This window comes from Zootoca vivipara, chromosome 12 (genome assembly GCF_963506605.1).
Source record: "Zootoca vivipara chromosome 12, rZooViv1.1, whole genome shotgun sequence".
Taxonomy (NCBI): Eukaryota; Metazoa; Chordata; class Lepidosauria; order Squamata; family Lacertidae; genus Zootoca; species Zootoca vivipara.
In genome coordinates, this window is record NC_083287.1 from 3794890 (window position 1) to 3806902 (window position 12013).

The 12013-nt window shown below is 39.6% G+C and overlaps 1 protein-coding gene across 1 annotated transcript in view; it reads right to left on the minus strand.

Annotated features, from left to right (window-relative positions):
- The window catches only part of HECW1 (HECT, C2 and WW domain containing E3 ubiquitin protein ligase 1), a 125401-nt gene that overhangs the window by 97076 nt on the left and 16312 nt on the right, over window positions 1–12013 (minus strand). The window contains exon 3 of the mRNA XM_060280553.1: window positions 3721–3828. Coding sequence (XP_060136536.1) covers window positions 3721–3828 — 108 coding nt within the window. The remainder of the gene's footprint in view (window positions 1–3720; window positions 3829–12013) is intronic.

Below are 12013 nucleotides of genomic sequence, written 5' to 3' on the forward strand. Positions count from 1 at the left end.
CAGAGTAAGTAAGTAATTAGGGAAGAGTTTGCAACTGTCAAGGATCCCTTTATTAACCCAGTTTTCATGGTCTTCTAACTCAGTCACAAAGTATGCATGCTCAAACATTCAAGCCAGCATTTTTTTAAGAAAATGCTTTGAAAGCATATATTTTCTGTATTCTTAGATGTTGTGAATCTTCATCCCACTCTGCCTAAGTCATGGTTGTACAAAAGAGAGAAGGGATAATTCCAAATTCTTATACTTTCCCATGAGTGGAAGAAATTGAATTACCTTAAAAGAAATATGCAGTTTAAAATTCCCAGCATGCACAGCCCTGGCACTTCAGCTGCCTGCTTCCTGACACCTAGGGAAATGCGACTCATAAGATTATTAAAAGCTCAGCTGAAACCCAGCACAAACTTTCTTATTCTCAAGTCTTTTGTTCTTTGGAAGACAGTGGGCTCAGTTCTCCTGCTTATTTGCATTCCCTTAAATTATCAGTTAACCCAGTATGGAAAATAGTATAATTTGTATAAAATAATTATTCATATGTAAAAGTCTCATATGTAAAAGCTGGTGGAATTTTCATTATGGTCTGAATAGATCAGACAGAGTATCACTATTCAATAAGTATCTGATCAATAAATCTCCCCACAGTATAGGAGGGATGGGCAACTCTATTTTGGTTTTATGCAACATTTGCATGTTTTTACCCATAATTCCATTCCACTCCATTCTTGCATTAACATTACTCTTGCAAATTGACATAAATTCTTTCAAAATATGTATTTAAAAGGCACATTCAAGGATGCACACTTTCTTTAATTCCAATGTAATATTCTGAGATGTTACAATAGCCAAAAATTGCCTTGCACCATTCAAATCAGTGCAAAATCCAGTGGATTTCCTAACTATGCATTAATTTGAGAAGAATGCATCATTTTATTCACAAAGCCTGAAATCCTCAAGCATCCCTATTTACAACTCCACACTGCCACATGGATAACCAAGGCCATAATTGCAAGATATGCAAATGTTGCAGGCTTCCTTTATGTTGGGAATTCTATATTTGACAGTCCTAGTGGAATCCAAGATAGCCACTACTACACTGGAATCCACACTGGGAGCTGGGGCAAGAGGAACCATGAATATGGTTAGAGAAAACAAAGAAGCCTAGCACATTCTGTTTCTTGATGCTCAACAGGTGTCAATTCTCCTAGCAGGGAAATGGAACTATTTATGACCTGGAATAACTCAGTCAGTAGAGCATGATACTACTAATCTCAGGGTTGTGGACTTTGCACATTGGGCAAAAGATTCCTATATTGCAGAGGGTTGGACTAGAACAGGCTTCCTCAACCTCGGCCCTCCAGATGTTTTGAGACTACAATTCCCATCATCCCTGACCACTGGTCCTGCTAGCTATGGATCATGGGAGTTGTAGTCCCAAAACATCTGGAGGCCTGAGTTTGAGGAAGCCTGGACTAGAAGACCCTTGTGGTCCCTTCCAAATGTACAATTCTATGAGTCTATGAAAGCCATGCTTTGGAGTTTCTGCCTTTTGTGGAGCTGCTTGGAGGCAGAGAGTATCTGTTAGAAAGACAAAGATGGTACAAAATCTCAAATGGCTATGGCTATAGAATGGATTTTATCCCAATGAATTGGGGGGGGGCATAATAAACACATACCAAAGAGCCCCACCTGTATCATACCAGTGCACCACTCCCCAACTGACAATTAATATGGAAGGACTTGCTGTCCTGAGTAAGAATTAGAGGCTGCTTGGAAGCAGATTCAGAAGCCATACAAAAAAAGGGAGGAGGGGTTCATTTAAGAAAGTACGTAGATAATGAAATCATAGTGGTAATATGATGCAAGACAAGCATATGGCAGAACTCCCCTTAGAGTTAACTGAATTAACAATCAATTACAGAGGAGAATATCTGAGTAAACAAAAAAGAAAACCTAGTTCATCCAAAGTCCAGAGCTTTCCTATCTGTATCACTATGCAATTTGATAATGCCTCTTCTACACTGAGTGAATCTGTCAATTTCGGTTTCTCATTTTTCCAATCTTCAGTTCTCCAGATTTCCACATCAGCTCGCAATTTCCCCCCAATCCTTTATTTTATCCCAATGCACACATTTGTTTATACAATTTTGTGTGTGCAATTTGTACAAATCTTACAAATCAATACAAAACCTCTCCTACTATCCTTAATTATTTGGTTTTTAAACACACTTTATGTTCTTCTTTGTCAAGTGTAGGCTTCCAAGCTAATTTTTTGTCCAATTACAAAAATAAAAGCAGATTTTAATTCCTGACACCCCAAAACACATTTTTAAGACCCCTCACTAAAGAAATGTGCAAAAATTAAGTTTTGTACCCTAAAATGACACACCCTAATCAGACACCCCTAGTCAGATACCTCCTGCTGTGTATCTGCCCCACTCTGATGGCACAACTAGAATACAGCTGTGTTAGAAGCAGACAGAACTGGTACAGAAATCTCACTGGAGTTTCTGGCATGTTGCAACTTGGTTCTTATAGTCCATAATCTGTGAAACTATTTAGCTTAGGCCAGTGAACGGAACCTATTTTCCACTTTCTATCAAGGAAGCCTTGCATGTCAGCCATCAAAACTCTGCATGCTGCCAATAATTCTGAGGATTTTTGTGGTTGACACACTCTATACATAGAGTTTGTTGGTCCTGGCCCTTGTAGAGGAAGACTAGTACAGTAGTAGAGGCAAGAAATCAATCTTTCCAAGAAACTTCCTCTTTCCACAGCAGACTTCCTCATTGAGGAACCCCCAATAAGTTTCTAAGGACCCCACAGGATTCTCTGTAATCCATTTTGAAACCAGAGTTTTAAATATTCAAAACCTCTGTCACAGGTTGTTCACAAATGGTTTAAAGTAACCTTCCTTAAGGCTGCCAGAAAATTGTTCCAGTTATCCCTGTTGACTTCCTATCAAGCAGTGCTTTGTTTTAACAATGTTTCATTTTGCTTTGCAGCCAGTTGTCACAAAACACAACCTGTTTGGAGCTCCTTTATTAAACTCCATTTGGAAATCCTTACAGCAGCACATGCAACATGTGTTAAGTATGACGCCATCAGGCACAGATGCAACAATGAAAGATTCACCTTTAGTATGCTTGAGCACATAATTTTTCACAACCCAAGCACATAGCTTACTGAGCATCAACGATATGTTATGCAGTGAGCTCAGCAAATGCAATATGCAATTAATTCCCTTTAAAAAAATACTTCCCTGAGATTGCCACGGAAATAGTTTTCAGAATAACACACGCCACAAAAACTCCAAGAAAGCAATTGCTCTGCCAGAAACTGATCCTAACTACAGAAGATTAAGACAAGAATAAAAGCTCCAGCAGATTTAATGATTTTGATGTTAAATAAATATAAATGAACTTGAAAATAGTTTTTCTCCAAGCACAGAAGTATTTAGCACCTGTTCTGAAACCCTCTCATGTTATGAGATGTTCGTGCTTAATAACACCAACATATACAGAGTTATAGATGCAATTTCACCCACTTGCATCCTTTCAGTAGTAACTTCTGTTATTAATGAAGCATAGTTTCTGGACAAGCATTTAATCATATACATTTTTTACCACACACATTAAAATTTCCCCAAAACACACATGTAGTATGGGAGCTCAGCTCTTCCTGTTTTCACTGAAGTATGATGTAACAGCACTATGAAATACTTACATTCTACGAAGTAAGAGCTGGCATCAATCTTCCAGATAATCTGACCTCGGTGAGAGCCATTCACCCCACGATTTTTGTAGTCTAGGAAATTTTCAGACAAAACCTCATCTGCAAAGTTAACAAAAGAGAGCCAATGAAATCGGAGCAAAGGAAAGGGCTGGAAACACAGGGTTTTTATATATATACTGTACTGTATATAATCACTGAAAGGCAGGAAAGTGTCCTATCTCTCACCAGCAACCCCTCCATAGAAATAGAAATACTTTATTGTCACTGTACCACTTGTTTTCAGTGAGATTAAACGAGCCCCCCCCCCCAATCTCTCAGTCCTTGTTACACTCTGTGTGCTGTCGTACGACCACCAACCCCAAACGTCAGTTGCAATGCTGCTGTCTTCCATTCAGCAGCCTCCCGGCTCATGGGTAGAAACTGTTCTTTAACCTGTTGGTGCAGCTTATCATGTTTCTATATCATGTTTCATGATACTCCTCCATTTATTAAAAAAAAAGCCTAAAATCCTCCACATATAAAGCTAGACATCAGAGTAAAGGGGTCTAGCCTAGCCTTTTCCTGGTGCAATAGTTTTCCATGGCCTGGTTTGCATAACTTCTGTTTGTAACAATGTAAAAAGCTACCAGGATCTTTTAACTTGTTTGGGTCCACAGCATCTCTCTGTAGAAGCACAGGTTCCCTTTCTCCATTGTGGGAGATGTTTAGTTTTGTTGTTGTTTTTATTATGTATTTTGTGTTTTTATCTTGTATTTTTATCCTGTGAACCACCCTGAGATATTTGGATAGAAGAAGAAGAAGAAGAAGAAGAAGAAGAAGAAGAAGAAGAAGAAGAAGAAGAAGAAGAAGAAGAAGAAGAAGAGGAGGAGGAGGAGGAGGAGGAGGAGGAGGAGGAGGAGGAGGAGGAGGAGGAGGAGGAGGAGGAGGAACTACTTTGTGGTCCCCATTACATTCCAGTCAATTATCTAAAGTTTAAACATTTTCCTCAAGTAATATTTTCTCCACAGATGATTCCATTGATTTCAGGAAAGCTACATGATGAAAAAGGTTCTGTCCCCAAGGGAAGCTGGGAGTTCTCTCAGAACAAGCAGCAACTATCATTTTGCTATATAGCAGACATGTGCTCCAGTGAACTTTAAACCTGCCATATTTCCAGAGCTAGTATTAGCAAGACAGGTATTGAATCTTGCCCACACAAAGTAATTTTTGAAGGGAAAATTTCTATCTCTGAGAGAAACAAGTTACCTTCTGATAGGGAAAAATAATAGCCACTGGTGTCATGAAAAATGCATGGACACGCAGCTTGAGGATACCAGTGTGGTTATAGATACATTTAAAATCAGGAGGAAAATGATTCATTATGGTTTTCTAAATCTTTTGTAAAGTGCTACTACACCTTTACAAAGATGTAGTAATGAACATACAACACCACACTTTTATCCTATCTCTGGCAAGAAAACAATTAACTGGTTTGGGGGAATGTGAAGCATGAACTTCTGTGCGTGGTGGCAATCATAGATCATTAATTAATGTTTCTATTCCACTCTTCCTCCATGGACCTTAGGACATTTTAATTGAGATTGATTAGGCAGAGAGAGGATGGCAGGCACAAGGTCACATATTGTGTACCATAGCTGCTTCTACTCTAGCAACTAAAATACAGGTGAAACTCGGGAAATTAGAATATCGTCAAAAAGTACATTTATTTCAGTAATGCAACTTTTTATTTTTATTTTAATTTTTACAAATGCTTTCTTTTGGAAATTCCACAGTAATAAAACAAATAGTTACAATAATACAAAAATAAACAAAATAAACATCACTACTATTACATTTCATAAATTACATTCCATTTATAATTGACCCGCCTAACGACAAATAATTACAATTACAACAAATAAAGGCTTGACATCTCTTGCTTTGCATGTCATGCATCTATCTCATATATTGGTTTCACCTTTTAAGCTGCATTACTGAAATAAATGCATTTTTCGACGATATTCTAATTTTCTGAGTTTCACCTGTATGGTGCTGGGGATGACGAGGAAGGCAAAATAGTCAATGGCATTAGATCTCATTGAGCCAAAAGCACCAAGAGCTTTTTACAATCAGCTTTTCTCCAGTATAAATGCTGACAGAGACTTTGGAAGAACCTTTTGCCTATCATGCACTTCAGCTACTCACTGACTCATGATTTACTAAAGAAGGGCATGTGAGTCCCTGAGACTGGGCGGTTAACCTTCACTTTGCTTGCCAATTGCTTTCCCTTACTAAGGATTGTCTTTTTGAATAAATGCAACCCAAAAGTAAAGGATGAAGGATGCAAAATTCAGTTTGTCCTAGAAGAGTTCGTGCTGTTATCTTTCCTATCAACAATAACTTAAGAGAGTGACTTTACCCCACCACCAATGGTGACTCATAATTCAGTCTGCTCTTTCTCTTTACAGTGGTACCTTGGGTTACAAACACTCCAGCTTACAGACGCTTCAGGTTACAGACTCCGCTAACCCAGAAATAGTACCTCAGGTTAAGAACTTTGCTTCAGGATAAGAACAGAAATCGTGCTCTGGCGGTGCAGCAGCAGCAGGAGCCCCCATTGGCTAAAGTGGTGCCTCAGGTTAAGAACAGTTTCAGGTTAAGAACGGACCTCTGGAATGAATTAAGTTCTTAACCAGAGGTACCACTGTTATTTTTAAATGAGAATATAGGCAGAAAATGTAGCCCCAGACCAAATTGATCCCCAGTAAGGAGCATCTTTGGTACACCCCTCCATTTGGTCAACGTTTGAAAACCTATTTTAAAATAAGCAAGCAAACAAACAAAGAAGTGCATCTGTAGCCAACTTCACAGCTTTGATGCATGATTTGCATCAATGATTTATCCCACTCATATCAGCCACAATCCTTCACACACAAACTGTTGAATGGGCACCAGTGTGGAAAGTGTACACATGAATTAAGCAATCCTGGCTACACAGATCAGTGTTGCCAGATTGACAAGTTAAGATGAACTGACATGTGTCGTGCCAGCTTCTGACTTGTTTTGCACAGGAAGCAAAAAGGTGTCCCTTGGTTCTGACCTTGAGTTCTTTTTGATTAAATGAAGCAGCTGGAGGCCTTCAACGCGCAGTCTTTGAAAACAGATGCCCCAATGCTCCAGTCCAGAGGAGAATTATATGCAGAAAAAAGGTTTCCACATTTGGGTCTTCTGGGTTTGCTTTATTGTACATGTGTTTATTGTTTAAATAAACACATGAACTGCATGAATGAGGCATTATACATTTAGAAAGGAGCAAGGCACAAGAGTACCAATTGCATATAAGCCTGTGCACAACTAGCTGCTTCCAGGCTTCTTCACTGCAGACAGACCATGACAACCTATGGAAACCCAACTTCCCAGAAATCACATTGGGTGGCGAAATCCCAAGGGGCAGCCCACCCCCACCACTGGAGAAACAAGGAGAAGTGACGGGAGAAGCTTCCAGTGAGCTCTTGCCATCACCACTGCTTCTTCTAAGTTCTCTGAAGTTGCTGTGGGTGCCACCCACCCCATCCCAACGCTGGAGAAGTGGCTGCAGCTTCCAACTTCCTGTGAGATCTTGCTGGAACCCAAAAGCTGCAGCCATGCAACCCCAGTGAGTGAGGCTTTCCCATTTTGCCTCAGGAAGGGAAACAGGATGGGCCTCCCCTAATCACAACCAACCTTCTCCTACAATGGGCAACCATACTGAGAACGCTGGATACGTTCCAGTGCCCACTCTCAGTTCAAGTGGAATAACAGCAAGCCCAATAGATGTATCCTGTATGTATGTATGTATGTATGTATGTATGTATGTATGTATGTATCCTGTATGTGAGCCAAAGATGCACTTCCGAGCATACTTCCAAGATCCTCTGAAATGCACAGTTGTTCCCTGGCAGGCATGTTCATCTGGGAAGGCTAGTCAAAAATCGCAGTTATATACCAGAGCTATAGGATAGTATATGCTGTACCCCTACACACAACAAATGCAGCTTGGTCCAAAGCTATTCTTTTTTCATGTGCTTTGATTGTGAATCAATGGACTTGGAATCAGATCCTCATGCAAGGAATAAACTAAAGCAGTCAGAAAGTCAGGATAAACTCAGAAGTATATTGAGAGAAACTTCACTAATTAGAGTCTTGCTGGAATTACATGTAGCATTAGAGATTTTTGCCTTTTAGGGGGAAAAGGCAAAAGAGAAAAGAAAGAAGCATGTGGCTTTTAAAGCAGAGTTTCAGCTAATTAGGTCAAAAATATTTTTGATATAAACTTAAAAGAAATGGTTGAATAATAAAGAAGAAGAACAAATACAGCCTAGAAATTGGACCCTAGAGGTTTTGTGCATAATGAAGTTTTATCAGATAACTTTTTAAAATGTTTTGGTTTTCCCAGAAGGATAGTGAAGAAGAAAGCCTAATGTATATCAATAAGCACTGTGCAATATTATCCTCACATGAAATCAAGGACTCAGGCAATGAAAGGATAGCCTATGTTCTGGACTTCATGTAAAGGCCTTTGTGACCCAAGTTAAATTATCTGAGTATATTCAGGTACAGTGGAACGTAAAACAACAGCTGGAATTTGGGCATATTTTTTTGTTCTGCCCGACAGAACTAGCTACTATTTTGAGCATTATGGCAAAGCAGAAGGATTGCTTAACCCTTTCCCTTTTGTTTCAAAATCTTCTAATTTAAATAAAACAAAGGCAGAACAGGGAATGGGGATTCAGTCTGTGCTGGGTGGTGTAACACTCCCTCAAATACACAGGTTCGCAGTTTAGGTGTACTTGTGAATTCAGTCCTAAGCTTGGGTGTTCAGGTCTCTGTGGTGGCCAGGAGTGCATTTGCAGCTAAAGCTAATTCACCAGCTGCACCTGTTCCTTGAGATGTCTGATTTGGCTATAGTGACACACACCTTAGTTACACCCTGCTTAGATTAATGTAATTCACTCTACATGGGGCTGCCTTTGAAAAGTGCTCAGAAACTTTAACGGGCTAAACTGTTGATTGGGGCTGGTTGTTGGTTACAGCTGCTACAACAGCTTCACTGGCTATTGGTCTGTTTCCATGCACAATTCAAAGTGCTGGTTATGATCTATATCTATGATCTATATCTATGATCTATAAAGGCCAACGTGGCCTAGGTCCAAGCTATCTGAAAGACCATATTCCCTCATAGGAACCTGCCCAGGTTTTGAGATCTTCAAGGGAGACCCTTCTCTCGGTCTTGCCACCTCCTAGGCCCATTTGGTGCTGTTGGGGGAGAGGGTCTTCTCTGGAAATCCTGCCCTGGAGAAACCAGACTGGCTTGCACCCTGTTGTCCTTCTGCTGGCAGGTGAAGAAGACCTTGTTGCAACAAGCTTTCAGGAATTGACTGCTTTTAATTGAAAGGGTTGGTGCCATGCTGTTTTATTGTAATTATTGGTATGTTTTAAATAAATTTCATATATGTTTATTGTTCTCTCTCAGTGTTTAACTTTAATGATTGATTTTTCTACATTCTTCGCAGTGCTTGTTTTTAGATTTAAGCAGCCTGACAGGAAAAGGGAGGGTATAAATGAATATAATAAAAATATAATAATAAATATTAAATATTACTTTATTTATACCCCTGCCTATTGTATTGAAAAATATTACTTTATTTATACCCCTGCCTATTGTATTGAAAAAAGACAGGCCTCATATTTCACTAGGAGCGAGAAGGATATATTGCAATATTGTTAGAAGGATTTCAATAAGTTAATGAGAAACACTCTCCATTTGTTCTCTGAATCAAATAAACTGGCAAGTTTCACTATTGTTTGCAATTTCCAATATATCATACCATTGATTTCCAAGATATCATACCATTGATTATCCCTCAGTTCTTTCAAGTAAGAAGAGACTTCAGAGCCTAACACACGTCAGTCCAGAGTCCACACTCACTCTTGAGCAAGCTTGTGCAGATGCAGCAGCTAACAGTAAGAAAATGTGCTGCAGGCTGACTCACTAACTCTTCTGGGGATGCATAAAGGAATGCTGAGAGCGTCACACTGATATCAGAGACCCAGAGATAAAGGCACAAAAAGACAAATCACAATGGCAATCTACACTTCAAACATTTCCCCCTGTTTTGAAGAAGGTTGTGGTGCCATGTAACAAAAGGCAAGGCAAGGAAGCACCCTATGAGACAACCATCCCACATACAGCAATGGGTACTGAATTTTATATGCTTTATCTTACATGCTGTGTCTTACCCTACAATAAACTCAGAGCCACCTTGCACAATAACCTTCCTAACAAGAGAATATGTGACAGCAAGCTTTCAGCTACTATAATGCACTGCATTGGCTGCCTTGAAAGCAGTTTGAAAACTTCAGTTGGTCCAAATAGCAGCTGAGTGCTTGGTTACTTGTCTAGGCCAGAGGTAGTCAATGTGGTCACCTCTGGCTATTGCTAGGCTATAACTCTCAATCCCTGGTCATCAGCTATGCTGGCTAGAGCTGATGGAAGTTGCAGTCCAACAACATATGGAGGACACCACTTAGGCTACCCCTGTCCAGTGCTTAGTGCTTAGACACCAGTGCTTAGAGTTTTAAACCAACTGCTGATTTGTTTCTAAGCTGAATTTAAATGTGCTGATTTTGATCTTTAAATCCCTACACAAACAGTTTGGGATCAGAATTGCTTCTAGTACTCTTCCTGCCATCTGGCAACCACTTTACAATATTTTAAGCACCAGGAAAACACCTTTATCCACACCCTCACTATTACTAAAATATTGATATTGATCCACTGGAAAGATAAATTTGTGGTGCCCTTTAATCAATGAATAGATGATGTGACAACTCTTGCAAAATACGAACATACAGCTTATAGACACAGATGGTGTATACCAAATATAATGACATTTGGAATGCATTTATAAAGAATATAGTACAATATATCAATATATAAATAAATATATTGATGTATATATTATGTATATAAGTGTAAATATATTGATGTAGTAGAATAATAATTTCACTTTTATAGTTTTGTATTGGACAGGTATTATAGAGTCTTTCTCTTTTTCTTCTTATTTTTATACACTATTTAAGGAAGGGGGGGATGGCCCAAAGTTGTTGAGCTTTTGGGGGGAAGGAGTGCCCAGAGCTTGGGGGGGTTGTAGAAAATCACAAACCCAGCAAACAAATACTGACAATCGCTTGTGTCAGATAAGCCAACAAGCGCCTGCCCACTTGCCAACAGCAGCCGGCAATTGCACGACCAATTGCCACAGCGGCAGCCAATCCACAGCAGCCATTGCCACAGCAACCATTCACACACCAAATTATCACAGAAACAGCCAATCCAAAGCAACCCTTGACACAGTCACCAATCACCCGCCCCCCCTGTGCACTATCCGTGTATAAGACAGCCCCCATTTTTTAACATTATTTTAGAGTAAAAAAAAGCTTGTCTTAATACATGGAAAAGTACAGTAAATCACCTAGAGGTTGTCTTGTGCAGTGACTTGGAAATTTACTATATCAAAATAATGAATAAATAATAGTTATTTAATAGTATATAAATCAATTAATTTATATCTAATTTCTTCTTTGAGGCTTTATTTGGCTTTAACCTCTAATTGGAAAATCCACTGCTTACGGTGACAGCTTGTGGCTTTGGCTGTAGGGTGCGATGAACCCGTGAGCGGACTCAAGACGGCAACGGGGAGGTCTGGGTTTTGGCGAGTTCCCGTTGCTCTGCCAGACCCCTGGGGTCCCCACTCAACCGTGGGGTTTTTTTGGGGGGGAGGAACGCCTAGCCCTGGCGTTCACCCCTGGAGCCCTAACAACCAGAACCATGTCGTCCTTTACTTGGACGACACGGAGCGCGCCACCATTCCCTTCACAGCAGACCGGAAGTCCCCCTGTTTGGAATTAGTTTTTAAAAGTTTTCCCTACTATTATGTAAAATGGATTTTGAATTGTTGCATTATTAAGCACCTTGAGGACTGATGAGTGGATGGAAATGTGGGATATTTATAATAATTATAAAAATATTTGTATACCACTATGCCATAAAGAGATATCAAATCTATTTACAGCAGTAAAACCATACAATAAAAAACATTAACAAAAGTTAAAAAGAGAAGTCAACCATTGTGGAAGGATGCTTCCTTAACTGCCTGCACAGGCCTAGCAGAACAGAAAGTTTTCAGCAGGCATTTAAAAGTTGGCACAGAAGGTGCCTGCTAAATCTCTATATATAGTAAGCAAGCAAGCAAGCAATTGACCT